We start from the raw sequence: 27,727 nt of genomic DNA, 5'->3' as shown, positions 1-27,727 counted from the left end.
ATCCACTGCTCTAACTGCTTTTCTTTAACTTTTATTGAAGTGTAGTTGATATCCAATCTTACATTGGTTTCAAAGATACAATGTAATATTTGACAGTAATCTACATTATTAAATGCTCACCCTAAGTGGTGTAGCCACAGTCTGTCAATGTAGAAAGATGTTACAGAATGATTGACTGTATCTTCTACGCTGTACTTTCATCCCTGTGATGAATTTATCCCCTTCACCTGCCTCACCCAGCCATACTCTAAGTGCTTTCAGTGTCCTTACTCAGGGAATTCTCTCAACAACCCCAGGAGGTAAATTGTCCCAGAGAGGTAAAGCAGTTTGTCCGAGGTCACACAGCTAATAATAATGATGGAACCAAGAAGATCCTTCACAGAGTCTGTGATCTTACACACACTAGGCTACCACGTGTAGCTTATACACACATTACCCACTAGCAGACTGAAATGCATTGTGGTGATTATCGTCCCTGTGTGCATTTTAATTATTTGGGGAAGTTATTAAGGCTTCCACCTGTCCTCTGTTCTGACTGTGTGATCAGGGGCTCAGCCATCTGATGGCTAGGAAATGACAAGGTTCTCTGACCCTTAGTTTCTTTATCTGTAAAATGGGGTTGTCAGGAAGATTAAATCAAAGCATGTGTGAAAACACCTGATACACAGTAAGTGTGCCATAAAACCTAATTAAAATTTTATTCCAAGGGGAAGGGAGATGAGGTGCAAATGTGACATAAATCTGATGTCTTTCCTTCATTATCTCCATGGGTTTTCATTTTCAGATTTCTAGTGCTGGGGTCTGCTCCATTTTCTCTGCCGCTTTATTCCCTGTGCCAGGACTGCTGGACTGTCTGAAGCAGAACTGTCTCAAGGGGCCTCACAGTGGAATTTAGGCTGTGGGTAAATAGGAAAAAGCAGAATTTTAATCTCAGGGTCTTTATGAAGTGTATTTGTCTCCATTTCTAACATGTCCTCTCTTGTTCCCGGTCCATTAAATGCCTTGGAAACCCACAGAAGGAAATGCAATTAAGATTATGTCCACTCCAGGACACCCAGATACTCACCTGATCCTCCTTTCAGGTTTAACAAGCTGATTTTATCTGAATGCCTCCAAAAGGAGGCTCATTACCAAAGTCTTGGCAAGAAACCCTCATTTTTTCACACAAAAATCAGGACACCTCCACTCATTGATCCTGTTTCAGAGACAAGAAATCTAAGACCCCAAGGGAGTTGGTCCCCAGAGGACAAGAAGCAAGTGCAGGGAACAGGGCCTCCCACGCCAAGCTCTCCGTGGAGGCTGGCACTGGGCTGGGCCTGGCAAGAGGCGATGTCTCGGGATGGAGTGGGGATGGAACCCCAGGAGAGAAGCCCTGGGCTGAGGCTGGTTTTGGAGGTAGAAGCTGCAGGCCATGATAGCGAATTGGATGGGGATGAAGGAAAGATCAAGGATGACTCCTGGAATTTTTCCCAGAGACACCCTTAGTCCTGAGCAAAATGCTGCTGGTTCCAGGTTATCTATTTGTGGTTTGTGATGGGAAACCTTGGAAGTAGGCAACTGGAAAAGACTGGCTAACTAATTACAGTATATCTGTGATGGATGATGTGGAGAACCTCAGTGTATACTGTTGGGTTTGAGAGTGCCTAACGGTATGTATAGTATGCTACCATTTGTATAAAATAGAAAAGGGGAAAATATGGGTAGTCTCATTTGCTTTATATATGCACAGCATATTTCTGGAAGAACACCCACAAACTGGCAGCATGGGTCTTTTCTGAAGTGGGGTGGGTGGGTGGGGATGGGGATATGTCCTACCATTCTGTATTTTGAATCAGGTGACTGTAGGGAAGGTCCCCCTCCCCATTTTCCCTACTGTTCAATGAGAAAAGCTGTCCACTGCTTCACCCCAGGTATGTCTGGCCTTGTCTATGAAACCTTGAAGACACAGCGTGCTGTACCCATGAGTAAGGAGCTAGATAAGGGCCTTGAAGGCCGGACACCTGGCTGTGAAGTCCACACGCATGCGCATCTTCAATATTTATGCAACCATGAGTCAGCACTATAGCAGTATAAAAAGTACAGCTTTATGCAGAATAAAGTGGCTTCTTTCAAGCACCCTTCATGATGACTCCAGCCTCCTTTGCTCTTCATGTCACCTCAAGATCTCAACAGCAACCCCCGGACCCCAACAGTGACTATATTATTTTATGCATTTTATATTGCTGTTATAACGAATTGCCACAAGTGCAGCAGCTTAAAACAATGCAAATGTGTTATCTTAATAGCTCTGTAGGTTGACCTGGCTCTCACCGGGTAACAGTAAATGCGTCGGCAGGGCTGCATTCCAGTCTGGAGGCTCTAGAGGAAGATCTGTTCCTGGCCTTTTCCAGCTCCCAGAGGCCCCCCTCACTCCTTGGCTGGTGGCCCCTTCCTCCGTCTTCAAAGCGGGCAGTGTGGCAGAGCTCTGACCCTTCTTCCTTCTCACACTCACATCTCTCTCCCACTGCCGCTGGGAAAAGTTATCTGCTTCAAAGCACTCTTGTGATTAGATTCAATTCAATTTAGACTATTCAATCCAGATAGTCTAGGATAATCTCCCCCCCAATCCTTAATTTAATCCCTTTACCCATGTAAGGTCACTGATTCCAGGGATTAGGATGTGGACATCTTTGGGGCCCATTGTTCTGCCTACCACAATTGAAAAAATTTAAAAAGGCAAAGAAAAAATGACTCCAAAATTTTTGTTTGAGCTTTGGCGAGGGTATAGCCATGTCTTATACTTCGTACAGGATCAGGGAAGCAGGAACACTTTGGGGAAGGTGGAGAATCAAGGTCTGCTTGCAGCATTGTGGATAAAGTGAAGGTTCCCGTGGCCAGGATTCTCACCTGGTCCTGGTTGGCTTGCTCACTACACACGTGTGGGCAATACGTCGTTATTGACTCTATATAAAGAGCTCCACCCAGTGCTCTGGGTAATATGGTGGCACGGCTGCAAGGCTGCAGGGAAGCAGAGAGTAGAGGCTGGAGGGGGTGGCAGCGCCCAGGACAGAAACTGAGAGGGTTGCAGGGGCAGAGACTGGCTTGCTGCATGCAGACTCGCTCTGAGTGGACAGGATTCTAGTGATTGACTTGCCACTATGGGAATAAAGTTGGGTGTAAATGCTTTCACCCCAAGAACATTCCATTGTTATTTCTTTGGTCTCATTGAATCCATAGTGAACCTGCCCAGGACTGAAACCCATTGGCAAGGCAGGCATATTAATTTTGAGATGCTGGTGGACTTCCCAAGGGTGAGAAGAGGTGGAATGTATGTGTCTGGTGCTCTCACAAAGCACCAGACAGTTAAAGCCCTGGAAGTGGCCAAGAACACCCAGGGGAGAGTGGGGGGTCAGAGAAGAGGAGAAGCCCCAGGACTGAGCTCTGAACTGCAGGTGGGGGAGGGAGGAAGCCCCAGCAGGGAGGCCAGGAAGGAGCACAGTGGGGATGTGGGCAAAGCATGTCACCTCCTCCAGGAAGCTTGCCAACTACCCAAATCAAATGGAAGGAGCCTCCACCCCATTCCCGGTTTTTTTCCATTATACTCCCATGTGCCCCTTGTTCCCAGGGATGAACACAATCTGTAATTCTTTTATTGTTCGTGGCCTCTGTGCTGTGAGCTCCACCAGAGCAGAGCTCTGATGGTCTTGATCAGGGCTGCGGCTCCAGCACCTAGAGTGTCTGCCTCAGAGCAGACATGCAATAAAGACGGACTGAAAGAATGAATCAATGAAAACCAGCAAACTCCCTCCCTCTACCCCAGATCCACGCACAAAGAAGGTGGCTCCAAAATGTAAATGTAGAAGCTAAGGGGAAAAATAGTGCAGGCCTCCCGTAGCCTCCGCGGACTGTCTCCCACAGGCAGGGCTGCGCAGGCGCTGTCTGCAGAGTGTGCTTTTAAACACGAGGAAGATGCCTCTGCTTTACCTGGTATCACCTTGTTTGAAATTCCACCACCGCCTCAGCTCCTGAGTGAGGCCTTATCCTCTTCGCACTCAGGACCTGGCAAACACTCCATACATTATAGTCATTCTTTTTATTTGGTTTTTTAAACACGCACATATCTCTAGGAACGATGGCCCCCTTGAGCCATTAACTTCTTAGTATGAATTAGTTTCTCAGCAAGAAGAGTTAAGGAAGGACCTTCTGGTGAGGGTAGGGTGGAGATGCAAAAGGGAGACAAGATTTCCAAAAAGTGCTGGGGAACATCTAAAGCATATCTCAGCCTGTGGTTTTGCTGAGTCTCAACAGCACAGCATGAAGATTGCTCTGCAAGCCGCATCAGCCATTGGCCTCTCATTTCAGGGGTGTGAGTCTCTCTGAGCACAGCCTGGCAGGGGAGGAAATGAAGAGGCTCTCCAGGGAGGGGCACGGGAACGCGGACGGGCAGGGCGGAGGGCAGCCCCAGTGATAGCAGCTCCCCTTCCTCATGGATGGCTCCTCCCGCGGCCGCCCCTCCAGGAGACAGGTAATGGGTTAAGACTTTGCTCTTGGTTTCTTTCCTACTTGTCTGAAATCTGGGCTCAGCTGTTACAGAGCACAAGATGGTCTACAGGGATTGCAGCGCAAGGCTCCCCCCCTTCCCTTAAACTGCTCCCTAGGGTGCCGTATACCACCACCCCCCCAAATCAGGTGCATAATCTGACAAGTGCTCACACCCATAGTGGGAAAGAGGATCGTCCTTGTGGCCAGGGTGTGCCTAAGGCTTGGGGCAAAAGACGGTGCTGCAGCCTGATTCCTTATAATTAGCAGTTTGGGAAACTTTAGGTTAAATTTCCCATCTGTCCCAGATGCCCAAATTAGGTAGTGAGCATCTTGAGGGCAGAAACATGTTCCAGCCTAGACCTTCCAGGCCTCCTCAAGCCAGGACAGCTGCTGGCACATGGGGACGGGTCTACACTCGCGTAGTCCAATATGGTGAATGCTTGAAATGGGGCTAGTCTGAGTTACAATGTGCTGAAGGTGTAGAACACATACTGATTTCAAAGACTTGTAGGGGAAAATCACAAAATATATCTCATTAATCATTTTTATATCGGTACAAGACAAAATAATATTTTGGATATATTGGGTTAAATAAGATTAATTTCACCTGTTTCTTACTGCCTTTTTAAATGTGGCTACTAGAACATTTTACATCACATACATGGCTAGCATTATATTTCCATTGGACTTCTCTAGTGTACGCTGCCCTGGTCTTCTCCCACTCTTTTCTTCTCTCAGCAATCTAAGCTGACTAGAAATGCCCTTCTCCCCGGGCATGTAAAGCCCTCAGAAGGGTAAGTTCTCCTGTGTATTTTATAGTTGCTGAACCACTGATTACACTTCAGCAAACGCATTGCTCATGCCATGTAATCTATAATCACACCCTTTGTTCTGGGATAAAGGGATTCAGGTGGCAGCAAATAGGAGAGGGACCAACTTTTATTAAGCACCAGGGCTACCAGCTTCACAAATGTTAGTTCCTTTAAATATGTTTACATGACAGCTCTGCGAGGAAGGCATTATTTACTTTTTCAGATAAAGAAACTGAGGCTCAGAGTTCCGATAACTTTCCCAAGATCACCCACTTAGTTAGAGGTGCAGGGTCAAGACTTGAAGCCTGGTGTGCTTGGCTCAAAGGGCAAGTTTTCCCTGACCAGTCACACATACCTTCATTTTTGCATCATTTGAAGTAAGTCTACAGGGGCTCCCCCACTTATCTGTAGGTCCTATTATGCCTGCACATGGAAGGGGCTCATTAAGAAGGCCCTTATTGATTTATTCTTCAACACAGGTTTCTAGACTGTGCAAGGAACTCGCTCAGGGCTGGGTCCTAGAACACCTGGGAAACATTCTAATTCTGGTGTGGCCCTTAACTGATTAAGTGGCCTAAGGTGCAACGCTTTCCACTCTATAAAAGAGGACCTTGCAGCTCATGATCCCACCCTGGCTGGCTGGGGAATCGGAATTAGGCTGCCCTTGTGCTTAGTCCCTAATTGCAGAGCAATTACACCTGGAATTAGAAGACTTTTTTTCTAAATAGAATTTTTTTAATACTCTGAGAACCTGTTATTTCTTCATGTCCACATTTCTGTTGAATATGCTGAAAATCAAATCCCAGACAACAGAGTCCACGTCGTATGGGTGGGCAGGAAAGCCCAAGTTCATTTTCAAGGACTAGGGGGGCTTTGAGGCCCACCCACGTGGTAGGTGTTTCCCAGAGTGGTTTCATACGGGTGTTTGTCTTGGGAATTTCAATTTGGGATCATTGCTCTAATGACGAGAAACCCTCATTTGTTTAGCGGATTGGAGGGGAATGTCAAGTCTCTTCATAAACCTGCTTATTAATCCTGCCTGAAAAGCTGTTTTATTGTAAGAGGGGCATCAAAGCTGGGACGCCTGAGGAGTGCTCCCTTTATGATTCTGACAGCCTGTCCCTTGTCAAAGCTGAATGTAAGGGGCAAGAGGGTCTAGCCTGGGGCTCTTCCACTACAGCTTTGATTGGGCAACAGAGTTAAGCTCCTTAAGCGCCTCTCTTCATTCCCACCTCCGGCCTCACGTAAACCTCTTTATTCAACGCCCGCTCACAGCTGCTAAGAAGGCCTATGAAGGTTAATTTTTCCAAATGAGTTGCCATTTCTTGTTCCCAGTCTCTGGAGGGTACATTGAAGTTTCCTGCAGTAATTTGTTCTCCTAAAAGGATTTCAGGGTGAATCATGATGTTAATCTATCCAACTTGGCAGAGCCATAAATTAATTCGCTACTAGTGTGGGAGGCCTTGATGTTAAAGGATGTATTCCCTGACCCGTTTTCTTTTTTTATCTGAGACTCTTTGAAAATTGGGTTCTAGGATTTGAAGGTACGGTGGGCAGAGAGAACCGAGTTCGTAAGGATTGAAAAAAACCTGTTTCTTCGAGCGTGCTTATTAGCATCAAGTATTTGCCTGTTGTTCAACTCATTTCACGACTATTAAACTAGTCGAGGACCCTTGCCCAACAGCGTGCAGCTGCAAGTAAAAGGGGAGCATTTTATATGAAGAAAAGACCTATTAAGTTACTTCTGGAAAGCAAACAACCAAACTCTTTCAAAGATCTTTCAAATGTAGACAAAGGAGATTGTCAAGATATATGCTACCTTCAAATTAATTTTTTTCTGTACAAACTCATAAGGAAAGACCCTGGAGGTCTTTCTAACACTCAGGCAGCAGCTGTGATGGGAAGAACACGATAAAGGTGTTTTTCTATTTTGCTAAAGCTTGTTATTTACACCCCTCCTAAAAAAAAAAAAAAAATGACCTTCAGAAAAACAGGGGCTCCATCTGGAAAAACAAAGGCAAAAATGACAAGGCTTATGCTGAATGAGGTGGAAGGACACGTCATTACCCCAGGGGACAGTGTGGCACTGTGGAGGGAAAAGAAATTTGTGTGCTATTAACTGGCCAAGAGCCTTTCAAAGTGGGAAGCACACAGTAGGCCCTCAATAAATGCTGAATAAACAGGATGTGGTGAGGAGCCGGTTCTTTGCTGACTTGCCCTTCTCAGGCTCTCCTGTCTGCTCCTAAAGCCACTGCAGGGACTCTGTGTCCCCCAAAAGAGGGAGGAAGTGTGGCGCACATATGCCCAGTCAGTGGCCAACAGACGGATGGGGGAAAAGCCAGCTGCCCCTTCCTAAGGGGGAGGCCACATCCCGGTGGGGATTCCAGCCTTGAAATCCTGAGGGAGCAGGCTTGGCAGTGCTGCCCTGGGGTGCGCGGGGTGGGACGGAGAGAGGCGGGGGTGAAGGGGGAGGAGGCGGCTCACCTGCGGTGGGGCCTGCGCAGAAGCCTCCGAGGGGCAAGGCTGGGTGCGCCTCCCCGCCTCCCCCGCCTCCCCCGCCTCCCCCGGGGCAATCCAAGCCCTTCTGACTCGTGGCATAAACGGGGAAAAGAAAGAAAACTGGCTGGAGTGCCTGGCGGCGATGGAGCGGGGCAGACTGGGGCAGGGGTGGGGGTGGGGGTGGGGGCTGCAGGGCGTCCTGGTGGGGAACCCCGAGTCCTTGCTCCAGGCCCTGGGGTCTTCCTGAGCCCCCACCGATGCTCTCCTGTCTTCCTTTCATGCTCTTCTGACCCCTTTCTCTTTATTGCACGTATTTATTTAACATCTCTGCATCCGCCTTTGAATTTCAAACCGAGCTAAATATAAAGTGACCGCCACCGAGGCCCAGGGCGGGTGCACTAGGTTAAGGTGACATTTACTGAAATGGGTTTTTAAATAGGATCCCAGGAAAGTGGAGAAAGTCTGACTTTGCTCATCACCCATCGAAATAGATCCGTGGCTAAGTGAGGTTCAGTGTAAAGTGCTTCCCTGACCTACATTAAAAGTTGGCCTTACCAGAAAGAGGTCAGGGAGGGAAGAGGGGGAGGAGCTTTATTGGCTGCGTGGAGGGAGGCGCTGTGCATACTCGGACCCTGGGGGCTGTGAAAAGCTGTCTTACTAGTTTGCTATCCCGAGATTCTTTTTCTCGGGGGGCTGGGTCCACAGGCAGCTTCACTTGTTCGCCATCCCACTGGCCTGGAACACTTCTTAACCGTCTTCGCTTTCCGAGGCTTCCCTTGTCCCCGTCCTGGAGCTCTCAGGGTGCCCGCTAGGTCCCCCCCTCCCGCTCTCCTACATCCAGTTCCCCTTCTCTGAGGACCCCGTGCCCCTTCATCATCAAGCCCTGCGAGGGCCTGACCCTGGGGAACGGGCACTCTCTGCCCAGCTCTACCCTCTTCTATCTGCCCTGTCCTCTCCACTTCTCTCTCTTTAAACACAATTTATGCCACTGTAAAAAAATGAGAAAACACAGAGAAGGAAAGAAGAACATGAAAGTCACCAGGAATTTCACCCCCCTAGAGATGATTATTAGTGACATTTTGGGTACTTAACTTTTCCATGACACTGAGGTAGAAAGATGGCCAATGTATTGCTGAGGGGGGAAAAAATGCCCAGAGCACATCCATGCAGACACACAGGGTACTTATTTTAATGGAGTGTATATGACACTCTGTTTTGTCATCTGCTTTTTGACAACATGGTATGAATATCGTTCCTCTCAGTAAACTGGTTTCCACAGACCACTTCAGTGGTTAACTCTTATTCCACTTTAAGGATGTCCTGCAGTTTACACAACAATCCATCATGTCTGGAGCATGTTTCTCACCTGCTGCTGCTGTCAGTGACTCGACAGTCACCGGCTTACGGCCAAGTCTTTGCAAGCACATCCTCAGCAATTTCCTCAGGATAAATTCCTCCAAGTGGAGTTACTGGGCCAAAGATGTAGGGACATTTGTGGGGCTCCTTGATACCCACCACCACATTGTCCTTTACAAAGACTGTAACAATTTGTCCTGCCAGCATGTCTGACCAGGACTGAGCATTTTCATTCTTAAAATAACATAAAGCCTTTTTTTTTTTAAACTGCTCTGATCATTAGGGAGATGGAGCTTGTTATATGGGTGTTGTACCTGGCCATCTGCATGTGTCTTTGTCCAAGTACCAGAGACTGAGTAGTAACCCAGTGAGCTGACTGACAGACCCGGCTTCTCCCTGGAGGGCCGGGCCCAGTGGGGAAGCCAGACACAGCAGTGGAAGATGACAGCTGTGTGTGACAAGTGCTATGCTCTTGTGCTGTGTAGGAGGGTCACCCGGCCTAGGAACCCTGAAAGGTGGGGATTAGAGAGGGAAGACTTCCTGGAGGAGGAGACATCTCAGCCTAGTGAGTCTTGATGGAAGAGCAGGGAGCAGGGAAAGGTGTCCTGGGGCATGTACACAGGCAAGGAGGAGTTCAATTTGGGAAACTAAGCTTAATTTGGTGGCAGCATAAAGTAAAAGAGGAACTGTTAAGAGATAAGGCTGGAGAGGTGGGCAGGGTCCAGATCGTGACAGGCTTCATAGGGTTTTGTGTAAGGCCTTGGGCACTTGTCCTGAGAGTGGCTGGGGGACACTGACTGTTGTCAGGCAAAGTCATGTGTGATGATAATATGCACAAGGCAACGTGCTCCAGAATTAGATGCTTCACTGTCTGGCCTCTGCCCCTGTTGCTTTTTCACAAATTGTTAGAAGGGTCGCTGCTGGTCCCTATGGCAAATTTGTGGGAGTAACAAAATGTGCTCCTTTCTCAAGTAAAATCCTTTCAAGTTAATAGATTTCGTTCTTAGTAAAACAAACAGGTGGATTCTATATAAATCATATGCATAAAATTATCGATGTAGCATTACTGTTTTTAGTCACACGAATTAGGACTCAAAATCTCTGGGATATAACAGTTTGTTGTAAGGCAGTTTCAGTTGCAAAATAGTTTTCACCGAAACAAAATTTCCTGCGGTAATTTCAGCTTGCTTGTTGCAATATCTGATTTTCTACAGAAATGGTGACTAGATTTGACAGTCTTTATTGGGACACTGTGGCTAGTCATTTTTTATTTGAAAATGTGACAGGCCATATTTTCCACTGGTGGCTGATGCTGCCAATGTTAATATATCTTGAGAGCTACAGAGGTTTTAGTAAATCTAATACATTATTGCTGCAAATATTCCAAGGTGCTTAGTGTGAGTTGGGAAAGCGGCTTCATGATCTCAGTTCCTCTCATAGCCATCAGTGTCATCGATGTCTCCTCATTATCACTGTTCCTGCCATGTTCCTCCATTTCAATCAGATACTTTTAATGGTTGGAGAAATTCATAGTTATCATAATTTTTCAAATACATGTCACCTCGAATCCTGAAAAGGTCATGATAGTCTTTGAGCATCATAAAACCTTTTTTTAAAGGAGATGTTGCTGTTTGTGATATAGAAAGAAAATTTGATTTTGAATTTGACCTTTGGATTGTAAAACAGCGGATGGTAGGATTGCCAACCAAAGAGAGTCTCCTCTTTCCTTTTTCTCACACTTTCTATTTTGGAGGGGTTACCTCACAAATTGTTAGAAGGGTCGCTGCTGGTCCCTATGGCAAATTTGTGGGAGTAACAAAATGCTTCTATGCCCAGCATTTGTCTTGAGGTATCTTTACCACGTGGAGGAATTATGATACATATATTTCCTAAGCTTTGTTTTATGAACTATGTAAAACTTGTTTTTCCCAGAGTTTTTTCATCCTAGTGGTGTTCTTAAGGACATTATTACACCAACTTTGAGTTTTGCTTTTTTGACATTTTTTTTCTTTTTTTTGAGAGGGCATCTCTCATATTTATTGATCAAATGGTTGTTAACAACAATAAAATTCTGTATAGGGGAGTCAATGCTCAATGCACAACCGTTAATCCACCCCCAGCCTAATTCTCGTCAGTCTCCAATCTTCTGAAGCATAACGAACAAGTTCTTACATGGTGAACAAATTCTTACATAGTGAATAAGTTCTTACATGGTGAACAGTGCAAGGGCAGTCATCACAGAAACTTTCGGTTTTGATCACGCATTATGAACTATAAACAGGTCAAATATGAATATTCGTTTGATTTTTATACTTGATTTATATGGGAATCCCACCTTTCTCCCTTTATTATTATTTTTATTTTTAATAAAATGCTGAGGTGGTAGGTATATGCAAGATAAAGGTAGAAAACATAGTTTAGTGCTGTAAGAGAGCAAATGTAGATGATCAGGTGTGTGCCTGTAGACTATGTGTTAATCCAAGCTAGACAAGGGCAACAAAACATCCACGGATGCAGAAGATTTCTCTCAAAACAGGGGGGTGAGGTTCTAAGCCTCACCTCTTTTGATCCCCAATTTCTCACCTGATGGCCCCCCTGCGACTGTGCCTGTCTTAGGTTGTTCCTCCCTTGAGGAATCTTACCCGTCTCTGGCTAACCAGTCATCTTCTGGGGCCATACAGGGAGATGTAAAGTTGGTAAGTGAGAGAGAAGCCATATTGTTTGAAAAGGTTAGCTTTCTACTTCTTGGCAGATTTATGCCCTGTGGCTTCTATGCCCAGCATTTGTCTTGAGGTATCTTTACCACGTGGAGGAATTATGATACTCGGTGATTTTTTGACATTATTGTCATAAATTTGTCATATGTTATAAATTTTATACCAAATTACTGCTGAGCAGACATATTTCTTAAAATTTTTTCAAAAGTATAGTTTTGGCTTGTAATTTACAATCTATATCTTTACTAATGTCAACAGGTTCTAACAGAATGTTCCAGACTGCTGCTAGTGGGGTTTTTCAGGTCACAGTGGTTTCAAATTGAGTTTTCCATTATATTCTTGACAGTCGTCTCAAATGTAAGTTGGATCACTATGTTTTCATGATTCTCTAATGTTTCACTGACGTCAAACTCTTCTTGGAGGATGTGACAGAATTTGGCAAAGTCCAAAGAACTTTTTGCTCTATTCTTCGCTATGAGGTTTAAAGAATGGACAGCCTCAGGATTTTTTGGAGGGCCTTAGGTTGAAATCCAGTAAGTTTGTCATTAATTGTTTCATCATTATTTTATGTCTCAGATTATTATGGCCTAGATTCGATGTTTTTATTTTTTGTGGTGGTGGTCTACTAAAAATCTGTATAACCCTTCTCCAGCTGTATCATTTACTGAGAAAAACACTTTAAAAATGTTCTTTGTAGACATATTTGCATTTTTAGAGACTTAGAGATCTAAAAATAACTATTCCATGTGGCTTACGTCAGGACATGTGTCTCAGTTATTTAACTGTACAATATTTAGCATTTCTTACACTATTTAGAATTTCAGTCAACAAATCCTATATTTGATTTTTGGTTTTCTTCTGCTAAATAATAATGTTCTTTGGTGTTTGCATACTGGGTAAGTGTTGTTCTAATGCTATTATTAGTCTATGATTTCTGCAAATAAAAATTCTCAATGGTCATACATTTTCTTGCAGGATCCTCCAAATGCTAGATCACATCTTGCTAAAAACAGAACTGCATTTATTATGTGTTCAACAAAACTGTGCCAGTGTTTTCCTCATCATACAGAATCTGCTTTGCAGTATTTACATATTTTTCAAATCAGATTTGAAATTTGAATATACTGCACTACTGATGCTCATTTTGGATGCTTCAGGTTTATCAAAATGCCAAATGCTCCCTGGTATTTGCTCCCTTTCTTATTTTCCTAGTTGATTTTTCATTCTCAAAATGCTGGCAAAATGCAGAATCCTTTGTAGTGTAATGAAGTAACCAGAATCTAGTGACTTTTCTTTTCTCTTACCACTTAAAACAATTTGTGTTTGTTACATTTCCCAAACCTTCTGCCCATATTGTGAAGTAAAAATTTCTCTGTTGAGATGGATAATTTTCAACTAGTGAGGCTTTGTTTCATATTCAAACAACATGGTCACATATTTGAATTCTTTGCATGGTTTTATAATTTCCCTGAAACCCATCAGTCATGGTTGACAATGGAATTGAAAGGAAAATTCTCATCCTGCTCACATTTCTGTGATGCATTCACTGAAACCAATGGCTCTAAACTCTTTTATTTTCATTTTTTTGGCATTTCACCTTTTTCTCCCTAAATGTATTTAACAATACAAGTAGTTTTATTTCCTCTCTTTCAGAGGCAGGTTTTCATTTTCTGGTTTTGGTTCACTACCTTTCTTTCCCATATGTGGAAAGAAGTAATGTATGAACTTGGCATTTTATTTTAGAATTTGTAAGTTTACAAAATAATGTGTAGCAAGCTGTGAAATTTAACTTAGTTTTTGTCCTGGAGAAATCACCTTTATCAACCCATAAACAATAGCTATGCTTTAATTAGCAGTTCACTATATAGAAGTTTCCAATTTATGAACATAAAATAATTACTTTGTGGGTATTGGTAAATGAACATTAATTACTATAAAAGTTATAACATATTGAAAATCTGGTGAATTAACATCAGGAACTCTGAGCTACTATTCAGGTAGACAATATGAATTATAATACAAAATTTCAAATTTAGCCAACATGCAAATACTAACAGATTTTTAGAAAATTTTAGATGAAAACCAAAAAAACTGTTGGGAAAGTTGCTCCTTGTTTGGAAGCACTAATTATTATAAATCTTTTAAATTAGCCAGATCTTTATCAAACTCATTCTGCTTCAATTTATGTAGTAAATGTCAATACTGTTAGAAATGCCATTATTTCCATTTATCAGAAAATTACCATGGTAAAGGATTTTTATTAGATAAGATATTTGATTATTATCTGCCAGAAACTTATTGTTCTAAGAATATAGATCACCTCCCTTTGGAGTCAGCAGTTAAATAAAAATATGAAAAAAATTTCAAAATATCTATGATGCAGTTGGTCCCCTTGGACATCATGCCCTTGAGCAATAAACCACCTGAACAACCATCCTTGGCCACTGTTAATGTTAACGTGGCCATTACAGTTAATGAAGTGCCCCTACATACATAGAAACAGGCTGTGTAGAAAATAGAGGAAAGGCCAAGGGATTCTGAGACCTGTGTTTGGGTGCTCGTTATTCTGTTCACTGTGACTGTAGGCAGTTCTCTCACTGCTCCCTGGGAATCTCCTGTCACCTCATCTAAAATGGGGGTAAGTATACCTAATCTTTCTGACTGGAAGGCACGTGTCCTGGAAGCCGCAGATGTCCTCAGTTCTGAGTAGTAAATGAGTTCATGAGATGTGCATGAGATTTCCATTTGGCACTTGATAAAATGTGCTTTCTTTAAAAATTGCATTATGTTTTTCAAATTGATGGGAGTATATGTGCAGAGTCAGAAAAGGACAGTAATTCTGATGGATTTGGGGTCAGTTCCTATAAATCACCTATGGACAGTTGCTGGTTTCACATACTCATGGGTGATCTTCTATAGGAGCCTAAGAGGCTGACATTCGGATTTTCTTAGAAAGCCAAATTTTAAGGCCATGTTTGAATCTTGCAAGTAAGCCACTGTGCAGGCTGAAAACCTAAAGATGATCTTTAAAGCAGCCCCCACCCAATAAATGGCTCTGTTACAAACCTCAAGAGGACATGGGGTTTCTATTTTGAGAAATGAAATTCTTGCAAAAACAACCAGAGAAACAGCTGAAGTTCCAGAAATGGTGAGGATATTTACTTCAGAAGAAGCTAGAAGGATGCCTGTTTGAACATTTTCCTTTCCTTAGCTCCTGATGGCCCCACTCGATTACAGTGGTACATCTGTGGCCAGCCTGGGAAAGAGGAGCATATGTCATCTTTCACCCATTCATAAAGCATTTATTTTGGGCCTGTTATGTTCCAGGCATGGCCTGCATGCTGGGAAGAGAAGTCAAATCAGACGTGGTCTTGGTCCATGTAGGGCTGTTGAAGGCTTGTTTGTGAACTGTCTTTCCTGTACCCTGTCCCCCCAGGTTCCATCTCTCTTTCCTAGGTGACAACTTCCTTTCATCTTCAGGGGTCCAGGGCACCTTGTCTTTTCAATGGTTTCAGATGTTCATTGGGGGAAAAATGACTGCACGTTCCATCTGCCACCCCTTGCCCATAGCACCCAGTTATGTCTACAGTCTTAGCACTGCCTATAGGAGTCCTTCTCATTGTCCAGGACCAGCACGAATGCCACTTCCTCCAAGCAGCCTTCCCTCCTCCCCTGAGTTAGCAATGTCTTATCCTTCCTTTCTGATCCAATAGCGCTTTGTTTTAACACTAAGCATATGCCTGCCTTTTGTTTCAGCTGTTGGGGGTCAATGGATATTTTTCTGGCTACACCGGGGTGGGAGGGTGAGGTGGGACAGCGCTCTCCGAGTCCAGGGCCCATGTCCAGTTCCTTTCTGCTCCTGACTTACACTGCTGGGCACATACCACATACTAAAAAAAAAAAAAAAATTTGGTTGGATTGGATTTTTTTTTGTTTTTTTTGGCTGCTCAGGATTAATTTGATCAAATTCCTCTGTTGGTGGCACTTTGCCATCATGACTGTCGTGGTCTATTTAATCCTCTTTGGACCCCTTTATTCTCCATGGCCATTCCTCCCACCCAACCATCCTGCACCTGCCACAGATACAGACTTTTGTTTTATTAAAGTGTAACTTCCCAATCTATCTCAATAACTGTAAAGTTATTTACATACACATTCATGTAAGCTTGAATGATACTTGGTATTGTTTCGGACTGAATTTGCCTTTTGTCCAAAGGAATGAAACACCCGATTGGAATTTCAGGCACCAGCAGCCATGGAGGAAGGATTCGGGGCAGGGCCCGTGACCCTGAGAATTATAGGGGGAGGCAGTCAGCAGCTTGGGCATGTGGCTTCTGCTTCCTCCCTGGCTCCCCACCTCAGAACCTCACCCCCCTTTGCCCGGGCTCTGCCGCCTCTGGCACAGCTGCCCACACAGCTGCCGCATTGCCAGCCAGGAAGCCCTGGAGAGTTCTCTCTCCCAAGCGGTATCTGTCCTCCTTGACTTATACGGCCGTATGAGAACACCTTTCCTGTTCTCCGCATCTGGCTGGCACCCCTTGCTGTGCCACAGCCTTGGAATCCTCTGGTAAAGAAACACCATGAGGCTTTAGACCAGGAGATCTCAGACGTTTTGGTCTCGCAGCCCCATTAAAAGTTACTAAGGAACCCAAACAGCTATTATTTATGAAGGTTTTATCTGTTTATACTTATCATATTAGAAAATTAAAACCAAGAATAATTTAAAATATTTACTTAAAAAATAGTACCAAAACCATTACGTATTCACCTAAATAACATAGTTTTATGAAAAATGACCCTGTTTTCCAAAACATGAAAAGTTTGCTGAGAAGAGAGGCATTGTTTTCCATTTTTGCCGATCCCACTACTAATGTCTGGCTTGGTGGGAGAGCGCAAAAGTCTCAGACCTGCTCCTTCGTGCAGTGTGTTGTCAGATCACACGTCAGGTGGCCTGCGCGGAGCACTGCACACCTGGGAAAGACTGAGCATGGAGAAGGGTGACAGGTCCTCTTTCATTTGTCCTTAAACACACCTCTCCCTCCGCACACCTGCAGCAGGGGGCTGGAGGCCAAGGCGGCACGTTACCGCCTGTGACGGCGGCCGGTGGGGTCACGTGTCCTCACTCTCTTTGCCTGGGCTCCCCGCACTCCTGGAAGGACGACCTCCTCCAAGCTCCTCCAGGGCTTTGCTCTTGGTGTTTGGTAGTTACAGCTCCTCTATTTCCGTAATTGGCGTTACCCAGTTCAGTTATCACCTACGTTATCACACAATTTGGTCGGTTCAGACTTTCAAATCAACTTATCCTTCAAAGGACAAAGATTTGCCATCAACCAAGGGTTTAAAAAATCTGTGGTGGAGGCTCACCGTGATTCCAACTCTTATCAGTGACCCTGATCAGGTGCTCCAACCAAGTCTTTAGCATTCATTCATTCAAGAAGTATATATTGACCGTATTCATTGCATGAGGCACTGTTTTAAGCACTGGGATGTAGTGATGGCCAGAACAGACAAGGTTTCCATTCTGATGGAGCTTATATTCTTATGATGAGAGATGGACAATAACTAAGCAGACAACTAAATGATAGGGGCAAATTCTTGTGCTAATAGATCAGAGGGTGATGCGGCAGAGAGGCTGGGGAGCTGACTTTGGACTATGTGTTTGGGGAAGGCCATCTGAAGATGGCTTCCTTAGGAGAGAGATGCTATCTCAGTGCCTTTTGAGGACGTCCCCTCCAGTGGTGAGTTTCCAACATTCTTCCCAGCCAACAGATTCCTGAGGAGGAATGAAAGAGATGGAGGAGGAGAGAGGTGCCAGCTCCCTTGGGTCCTGTGTCTGCCAACTACTGCGAAATACCTCTGAGAAACTCTGCTTCCAACCAAAGGGGACCATCTGTCCCGAGAACTTCACCTGGGACCAACACCTCCTGCGCGGACTCCTTGGCAAAATGAATTGGACAAACTGTGGGTTGCAGGACTCCAGAGCCAGCGATGCCTTCCTGAACAGCTCCACACCCCTGTTCTGCTCAGGTCAGACCAGCTGGAAACCAGCTGTAGGCAGGTGGCATTAACCCTGGGAGGGAGGTTTTCATAGGATGTCCATCTCACAGATGAAAGGAATGAGGCACAGTGGTTAAGTGACTGCCTGAAGACGGGGGAGGTCAGCCATCTTATTCAGAAGGGAGACAGGAAAAAATGCAGAGAGGAAGTGAGCTGTTAGGGTGCCCTGCACAATTCCATCTGCTTTCGTGTGCTTCTACCCCAGATGCTATTTATCGTCAGTGGGTGTTAGATTGCCCTAGTGGTCTGATATGTTCCCTCCACCGACTTTAGCAGCAATCTCTGCACTGGGGGGTCTGAGTAGCCAGCTTCTAAGACATGTATGTGGAGAGAACTTAACTGCTATGTGGGCTGAATTGTGCAGCTTCACTTTGTCAGAGAAGGAACAGGAAGGGGTCTGCGTGCAGGCAAAGAGAGCTTTGGGTTCGGAGTTAAAAACATAGACTCAACTCCTGGCTCCAGCATTTAATGTGGGACAAGTGGCTTATTCTAAGATTCCTCACCTGTACAGCCGGAGGGTTTGGATAGATTTAAGATTCATTCGAACTCTGAGAATCTAGGGACAGACTATGGCTGGGGAGGGGGTGGGCTTGGTGTCTCCCTCCCTTGATGCAGGAGAAATTTTTTCACAGTGTGGATGCTAGAAGCCCCCCACCCCTACCCAGAACATGGGGGCAGGGTTTCACACCTGCCACCTCTGCCTAGTTCCAGACCAGCTTTCTGTTGTCCTGATCCCCCTCCAGTCCTCTTACATGCTCCTCCCTGGATACCAATCACCTGCATTGTCCTGGCTGTCCTTTTTCTGGACATCCTGTCATAACCGCTACCGCTTAACCCCCTGTAGGCTTGGCAGAACTTGAGAGTGAAATGACCACACAAATTAAAGTCAGACAGATGTGGGTTCAAGTTCAAATTTTGTCACGTATTGGCTCAGTGGCCTTGAAAAAATTTGATCTCTGTGAGCTGGTTTCTTTACTACAAGGAGGGGCTAATAATTAGTCCTACCTCATTGTCCGTTTAGGAAGAGTAAACGAGGTCATGAATGTGCCTGGCATATATTGAGCCCCCAGTAAATGGTAGCTCGTATTACCATTTAGATCCTGTAGAGCTCATTCGTGTGAGTGGTGTCTTGGTCCGTTTGGGCTCCTATAACAAATTACCATAGACTGCGTGGACTCTATAAACAACAGAAATGTATTTTTCACAGTTCTGGATGCTGGTAGGTCCAAGATTAAGGCATTAGCATATTCAGTGTCTGGTGAGAGCCCGCTGCCTGGCTCACAGGTGGCTGACTTCTCGCTGTGTCCTCACATGGTGGAGGCGGGTGAGGGGACTCTCTCTCTAGGGGTCTCTTTTATAAGGATGCTGATCCCATTCCTGAGGGGCTCCATCCTTAAGACCTAATCACCTCCCAAAGGCCATCACGTTGGGGGTTAGGATTTAACATGTGAATTTTGGTAAGACACAAACAGTCTATAGCAGGTATATAAGAATTACTCTCACATCTCCTTTCCTTTCCCTTCCCATCCCATCCCTTTCTGCAGAGAACTTCACCACCCTGAAGCCAGAGACTAAACTTGTAGAACTCAGCAGGTGGGTGAGAGAAGGGCAGGACGTAAGGGGGAGGAGTTGGGGGGGGTGCCAGGGAGAAGGGGCCTGCTTGGCCCAGGTGGGGGCGTTGTCATGAAGTTGGGGCAGAGGAGAGAGGCTCCGAATGGAGGCAGGAGATGATTGCTCTTGGGGATGTGGAAGCCCAGAAGTGGGAGAGGTCCCACAGCAGCGGAGGGGCCCCAGGGTGACCAAAGCTGGCACATCCTCATTTCTTGTTTGCTTCTTTCAGCTTTGGCACAGTAGCCATAGCCATTTCTGGCTCCATTGGTGTGGTGGCCCTCATCTTGCTCCTGGTGGGTCTCTTCTCCATGTCCCTGAAGAAATGGAGGCATGAGAGTGAGTTGATCGAGCTGGCCCTGGAACTGGGAATTAAGACCAGGGAGAAACTGGGGACGGAGATGAGGGTGTCTTTCCTGTGGGGCAGCCTTGGGGGGCGGGAGGGGGCAGGCGATCGGGTCTGCTCTCTGGAGTTGCCAGAGACTCTGCATAGAGCAGCAAGATTTATTTTTGATACAAGTCCTTTATGCTGAAAGTCATATATGAGCAATCGGCATATACACTCACGGCTTATGGGCATCAACTAAAAGAAACATTGATGCCAAATAATCTCATCTAAACAGTAACCAAAATAATAAAATATATCAAGAGCGCTCATTCCCCTGTCCCTTCCTGGGCATTTAGCTTGCTCTCAGAGGCCCAGTGGGTTGAACATAGTTGATTTTGCATTTCGAAGTTTAACCCTAAGTCCAGCAATTGACCAAATAACCATGGTCACTACCCCAACTCAGGCTGACTCTGAGTATTAATTTTTCTAGGACTATTTAAGAAACAGCTGAGGCATCAGACCAAGTTTCTCCAAAGATCCTCGGTAAGGAAATAGTCCAGTTGTAACCCCAGAGTGGCTCCCAGTCATCTCTGCCATGATTTCACGCCGTTTCTTAGAAAGACTCCATATAGGAGGCGGTGGGAGGAGGCAGAGCACAGTCCTACCGGAAATGTTTCTGGGAATCAAGGGGATCCAGGGTGTGCTCAGCAAGAACTGCCCTATAGGGAATCCAGTAGGGGGTTCTGTCTTTGGAAGTTTCTAGTGCCTAGCCATCTGCCTCTAACCAAGGCCTGTCTCTAAAGGACCTTTCCTGCCGTGCTGATGCCATATATTCCAATGTGATCAACCTGGCCCCCTGGAAAGAGGATGACTTCGCCGTCTATGCCAATGTGCCCCCTTTCGGTCGCCCCAGGAAGACATCACCAGACCAAGTGGAATATGTTTCTATTGTATTCCACTGATGGGAAGCCACTGAGATGCTTCAGGGGGAAAAGTCGGACCTATGCCCCAGCTGGATACTGACACGGCTTTGCTTTAGATGTATGTGTGTGTGGATGTGTGTTAAAAAAAATTCATCAAACATATTCTGATGGAGGTAAATGGTTGGGTTTTCTTGTAATTGATTGGTAACAAAGTGCAGTTCTAATGGAAAGAAGTGACATCTGAGACACAGGGACAGGCTCATCTAAGCCACCCGTAGCCCCGGAAGCAGATTCCTAAGGCCGACTGCTGGCCAAGGGACCCTTTCTAGCTCTTCTCCCTCCTGAGCCTCGGGCTCATTCCTCTGAGGGCCCAGCTTTCGACCCGACCCGTAGGAGTTAATTCATGAGTCATGCTCCTATGTGTGAAGATGTAAATGGCTGACTGCCTTGTATGTCTGCCCGAGAGAACTGCTGGACAATATACCGAGTTTGAGGGGGAGGAGGTGTGTGTGGAGGCTGCAGGGACGTGGGATGCGTTTCCTCCTGAGGGAGTGCCTTGGTGAATGCCCGCAAAGGATCGGGGGCCACCTGGAGGAGAGGTCTGGGTTGCCGTTGACCAGGAGCAGCTGCCGTGTGGACTGTGCAAGGTGTCTGGAACTTTGCAATTGAGTCATTCCTTCTTCACTTAAAAATACTTATTAAACACCATTTACTAGGCTCCAGGAATACAGCAATGAATCCAACAGGCAAAATCATGTCCCCATGGAGCTTACCTTCTAGGAAGGGGAGATAGTCAATGAACGAATAAACAAGCCAGTACACAGACTGTAGGGTGGCAGTATGTGCCACGGAGAAAAATTAAGCAAGTATTGGAAGGTAGGAAACACCTCCCAGGTGGGAGTGGGCTGCCATTGTGTATTGGATGGTCAGCAAAGGCCTCATTGGCATTTAACCTAAAGGATGTGAGAAAGTGAGACCTGAGGATAAACAGGGAGGAGCATTTCAGGCAGAAGGCACAGCAAATGCAAAGGCCCTGCGGTAGAAGGGTACCTTACATGGTCAAAGAATAACAAGGAGCTGAGTGTGTCTGGAGTGGAGGGGAGGTGGTAGGGGGAGATGAAGTTTACAAATGACCTGAATTTGGAAATCAGTGATCCTAGGCCATGTTTCCCACAACGTAGTACATGGATCGTTTGTATAGGGCCCCCTGGTCCTTTGGAGGCTATCCTCTGGCTGTACCACGCCACACAGCTTTGCTCTCATCTGTTAATCTCCAGAATCCCCTGTCCCCATTTATAGGTCACTCCAGAACCTGATTCCTGGTCTCCATTCCACCTTAATCCCATCACCACCCAAAGTGATCTCAGTGACATTACAGTCATCCCTACTTCTGGACTCAAAGCTCCCCTAAATGTGCTCTAGTTGCAGAAGACATTAATAGGTATGGGGGTGAGAGAACAAATGAGATCTATGACTGAATCAGTTTGAGAAATGATGAATAAGCAGAGGGATGGAGAAAATGAAATTTCCACTTAAAAACCAAAGCCAGTGGAAGCCACTTCTTGCCTTCTAAAGTGGGTGGCATGGTTCACATCGAGAAGAAAAAACATGCTCCATGGCTCCATTCCGCTAAGAGGGACAGGGGAGGGGAGGAGAAGGCGCAAAGGAAACGTGAGCATTTCCAAACTTCTGCTGCCTTTTCTGTATTGATAAAGGGCAAGGCCAGGGGTAGACGCCCTTTGTTTAGCAGAGATGCATGGTGGGATCATGTGCCCTGGTCTGCCAGGGACTTCCCTGGTGTGTATGTGTTGTCCCAGTGACATTATGAATCAGGTCCCCTTTCACTCTCAAAAGTGTCATAGTTTGGATGATGAATTATGTGGTCACCTGTTAACAAGGCTTTGAAGGAGCGAAAATAGGTTCCAGACTACGAAAAGGGGAAAGTGAAGTTGTTTTGTGCAATAAAGTGAGAATGTAGTCACGTGGGGAGGAGGGGCTGGAAGAACCGCGAGTTAGGGAGACGGCAAGGGGAGTTTTGAGGGGAAAGGGGCTAAATCACGTAAAAGACTTCCACCACCACAAACCTCAGTAAAGTCTGCTGAGCACACCAATGCCTGGGGTGGGCATTTTGGGGAAGGTGAAAGGGGACTGAAATCCACATCTTGGTCAGCAGAGAGCAGAAATAAGAGGGAAGTGGTAAGAGGTGCAATATGAATGAGCTGGACGATGCAGGATGGAGCTGAATCCGGAGCCAGAAGTGAGCACAGGAAGCCAACCCCTCTGGGAAGTCTCAGAAATCGCAAGGAGGGCACCAGAATTTGCAAAGAACCTGCAGCTGGGGGTTGAGCCAATTGTATTTAAATCTGTGGATGGCTGGATCACAGTGTAAGTCTGGATTTTAAAAGTTAAGCAGATTTCCTTATTGCAAGACTTCTCGGAGCCTTCAACATGTGCTGTACTTTGTGAATAGCCATGCAACATTCTTTAACCCTCTTCTCTTTCCCTAGGGAGCATCCTTTAGGCCAGTAAGTATTCCTTGTAACACCCTGTTGGGAAGAGCTGGCTTAAGGGAACCCCTTCCCAGGTGGCACTGTCACATGGGAACTCAGTGGTTGGGTTCTACTCAGGAACAGGGCACAGTAGCTATTAGATGTTCATGTGGGCACATGGAGAGGCTCTGCCCAGCCTGAAACCAGGATGCCCCCTCTCCCAGCCTCGATTTGTGCACAACAGCCCCAAATTCTTAATGAGGCAGCGAGAGACATCTCTAGGGCAGTAGCTCTCAACTGGAAGCCATTTTGCTCCCCCTCCCAAGGGACACTTGAAAATATCTGGAGACATTTTTGATCGTCACAACAGGATGGTGTGTGTGGGGGTGGGTGGGGGCTACTGGCATATAGTGGGTAGAAGCCAGGGATGTCGTTAAATATCTCAATGCACCAGAAAGCCCCCATAAAATAGCATTACCTGCATAAAATGTCAATAAGGCTGCTGTTGAGAAAGCCTGCCCTAGGGTTTTCCTGGAGCTCAGGGGTGAGCCTGTTGTGGTGCAGGGTCCTTGTACCCAAAATAAAGTTTCCCCCAGGCTGTCTATGCCCCACGACTGGGACCCCTGGTGAGTCCAACACCAGTAAATGTGCACTAAATAATGATGAAGAAACCTCAGCAACTAGAAGGCTGGATGACCCCCATCCTGGGGCTGTCCCAGTTTCAGCACTGCGAGTTTGGGGTTCCAGGAAACCCCTCAGCTCCAGGCTGCTCACAGCAAGACTTTCCAATACTGACATTTCCGACTAGCCTTTGTGATTTTAGAGCAAGTAGCTGTCCTCAATTCAGAGGGGAGAACTCTGGACATTTCCAGCTAAATCCCAGAGGGCAAATGACTTATACACTCCAAGGAGGCTCAGGTCTTGGGGCACTAGGACAAATCCCTCGAGCTCATCCTCAGAAGAAGTTGTCCTCAGCCCACCGGACTGGCAGGGGGTGGCTGTCTTCCTCTCCTTTGCTCTCAGGGCAGCTATCCAGTGAGTGAGTGGGTACTTTCTTGGGAAATTCCATTAAATAGGCTGAGAAGCTTCTAGATGTTTGGCCATGTGTCAGTTGTTTTTTGTCCTGGGAAAGCAGAATTCTGCAAGACCCAAGAAATCCCCCCACATGCATCTGTTTTAACAAGGGCAGGGACTGGGAACCCCAAGCACTTTTCAAAGTCCTGAGAGAAATCTCTCGGTGCCCCTGGAAAGGAGGCTCACTTGGTCTCCTAATGTGTCTATGAGGAGGACAGAAAAAGCCAGCTTCTCAGTGCCCAGCAGGCAGGGCTGTTGGAGCAGACTTCTTCTAGTTGTATTATTTTAAAGTCCTCCACAGACAACACGCCCCTTTCCTGCCGACTTCCAGGGTGGACAGCTTCCACTGTCACCTGCCGCACACCTGGCTCACCACCCTCCTGTCAGCTGGCAGTCTTGGCCCTTAACTTGATGAAGGTTGTACACAGTAAGCAAACTATTTCCCTGAGTTCAGGATTTCTCATCTGAAAATGGAAATAATAATGACTACCTCACAGACAGGTATTATCTGATGACATTATATGAAAATATTCTGTAAACTATAAGGTTCCATAGAAAATGTAAAGAGTTATCATCAACTGATTATGATTGATCGCATTCTGAGGAGTTATTCCTCATTGATTAGCTGAATGAACCACATCAGCAGGACTATCTTGCCATCTTTAGAAAGGAATGGCCATTATCACTTAACACATTTTTTTCCCTGTGAGAAACTGCCTCAAGTATCATTCAGCAATAGTTCCTCATAAACAAGAACTCAACAAATGAATAAACCACATGGCCCCTAATTTTTCACTTCCTGTCGAAAGAGACAAAATAGTGGAAGAAAATTTGTGTGCAAAGTTGACTAGCCCAGATGGAGGACACCCTCAATGAACAAAGGTCCAAACTTTTGAAATTGATGAGTGTCAAGAGGTGTCCGTCATTCCCCAGGGAGTCCTGTTTTTATAAGAGGACGTATTTCAGGCTTTGTAAAGAAATGTACTCCCCCAATATACTCTGAATATATGTTTCTGGGCATAGATATTAACAACTCTGTTTACTGAATTCACCAATGTGCCCCAGAAACACCCCAACTGGGGCGATCTTGACTGCACAAGGAAAGTGGGGGTACACCAGAGACCCTAATATGTGAGATGGATGTTCCTTGAGAGTTGGAATCTGTGCACTCCCACCCCACTTCCCCTGTGTCTTTGTCATGCTTTTGGGGTCTCCTTGGCAGGCTCTACCTGTCCCTCTGACATTAGAGCGCCTCAGGGCTTTCTCCTGGACTCCCTCCCCCTCCCCCTCTACTCCCAAAGCCTTCAGTGACAGCCAGTTGCTGGTGCCACTGAAATCTACATCTCCAACGGCGGACAGATGTATGCATCCAACTTACTGGGCTTCACCTCTTGGGTGTATAGTCACAATAATAAAGGCAGATGCTTCGTGTGGAAAGACTATAGTGTATGGACACCCTGTAAGTGCCTCACAGATACGGATTCACATGTCTTCACAGCCGCACTTGGGCAAGCTGATGTTATGCTCATCTCCAAGCAGCTGAGTGATACAGAGGTTAGATAACAGCAGTAAGTAGAGCCAGTCCGGCTTCAGAATCCGGGTCCTTAACTACCACGTGCACCAGTCCCCTGTGTACTCAGACTCAACGCATCAGGGACAGAAGGCACCCCACTGCTCCTCCGCTCCCCCGCTCCCCTACCGCACCACCACTTGCCCACTTACCCAAGCTAAAAATCTGAGTCCCCTTGGAATTCTTCCTCCGATCTCCATTCCAAGTAGTTGAGTCATCCTCTCCTGTCACTTCTACCGCCTACATATTTCAAAAACTCTGTTCAGTTGCCTCCAGTCTCTGTCTCCTCCAATCTATTCTCCACATTGCAACAAGAGGGGTTTCTAAAAACAAACTCTGACCTTGCCTCTCTTCAAATGATCAACAATATATCTTCAGTGGGTTCCTTTGCCCACTGGGTAAATCCAAACTTAGGATGGCAGCTCTCTGTGATCCTGCCCACACCCACCTCTGCAGCCTCCTCACTGGCCCCTCCCCCTTTGGCTGGCTCGCATCTTTTTAAATCACTGAGCCTTTTCGTGCTCTTTCCCCTGCCTGTAGCCCTTGCCCCCACCCCCTAAGTCAGCGCTGAGGTCATTTCACACCAGGGACTGTGATGAGTTCGGCTGACGTGTGTTCCCTGGCCCCCTTTAACTTTCCACAATATAACATTCATCAGACCTTTGTGAGATTTTTTATCTGAAGTCTATGATCCCAATTGCACGAAGGTAGGGACCATGTCTATCGTCTGAAACTTCTGTATCCCATGTGCTTTGTGTAAAGCCAGGGGCATCACAGACCCTCAGAAAATACCTATGGGATGAATCAGTGAATGAATGAATGGTAGACTCATTGGAGGGAAGAGCATAGGGGCCCTCGTAGCAAAGCCCTCAATCTTTTACATAATAATTTTTAAATATCAGCTCTATTGAGGTAGAATTCAAATATCATACATTCACTCATTAACAGTCCCCTGGCTTTTAGTAGATTCAGAGAGCCATGCAGCCATCACCGCAGCCAATTCTAGAACTTTCGTCACACCAGAAGAAACCCTGCACTCCTTAGCAGTTAGTCTCTGTTTTCCTCCTATTAAACATTTTTAAGATAATAAAGCCTGACATTTGTAGTGTGCTGTGTAGTTAACAGAGCACTTCATGTGGGCTCACGGTTCATGACCAGTTCTGCGAGGTGGGCGTTTTAAAGCAACTGTCCCTGAGGGTTAAACTTCGGTTCATGGAGTAAGACTTTAATCAATAGAAAAGTAAGTCTCACAGGAAGCGGGTAGGGGACGGGAGTGGCTGTCTATAGGCTGCCCACTGGGAAGGCACGAGCTGGGTGCTTCCTCTGTGCAGTCCCGGGAACCTAGGGGGCAGCTCTGCACCCCCAACCAAAGCGCGCTGAGTGTCCGTATAACTCACTGATGCAGATGGTCAATCAGGGGATGAGGAAGGTGAAAGAATAACACATAAAGTAAATGGCTTTCGAAATAATAATACGAGACCTGAATCTGAAACCCGATTCTGTTTCTTACAACTCTGTGAATTTAGGGGCAAATTAACCTTCCCATTTTCAGTTTCTTTATTTTCTAACAGCATCTTCCCAGCAAATTTGTGGTGAGGATTAAATGAGTTTGTGTATATAAAGCAACTGATAACAGCTGTTGGTGCTCAACACATTGTTTATTAGTAGGAATAAAATGTTTTACAGACTTGAAAAGGAAAACACCCATGGCAATAATACTATATAATTACTGAAAAGTGATCATTCATTGCTATCCAGATTGTAGTGAAACAC

General features: G+C 45.7%; 1 protein-coding gene across 1 annotated transcript; it reads left to right on the top strand.

Annotated features, from left to right (window-relative positions):
* Positions 1-4,335: 4,335 nt before the first annotated feature.
* Positions 4,336-20,999, top strand: LOC108390196 (uncharacterized). The gene is made up of 6 exons (XM_017648931.3): positions 4,336-4,504; positions 17,668-17,932; positions 19,507-19,555; positions 19,803-19,909; positions 20,389-20,441; positions 20,702-20,999. The coding sequence occupies exons 2-6, from the start codon at positions 17,689-17,691 to the stop codon at positions 20,858-20,860; spliced, it is 612 nt and encodes a 203-aa protein (XP_017504420.3). The 5' UTR covers positions 4,336-4,504; positions 17,668-17,688; the 3' UTR covers positions 20,861-20,999.
* The last annotated feature ends 6,728 nt before the right edge of the window (positions 21,000-27,727 follow it).

Source organism: Manis javanica, chromosome 11 (genome assembly GCF_040802235.1).
Source record: "Manis javanica isolate MJ-LG chromosome 11, MJ_LKY, whole genome shotgun sequence".
NCBI lineage: Eukaryota > Metazoa > Chordata > Mammalia > Pholidota > Manidae > Manis > Manis javanica.
The sequence above is the reverse complement of the archived record's forward strand: the minus strand, read 5'-3'. Positions and strand labels throughout refer to the sequence as shown.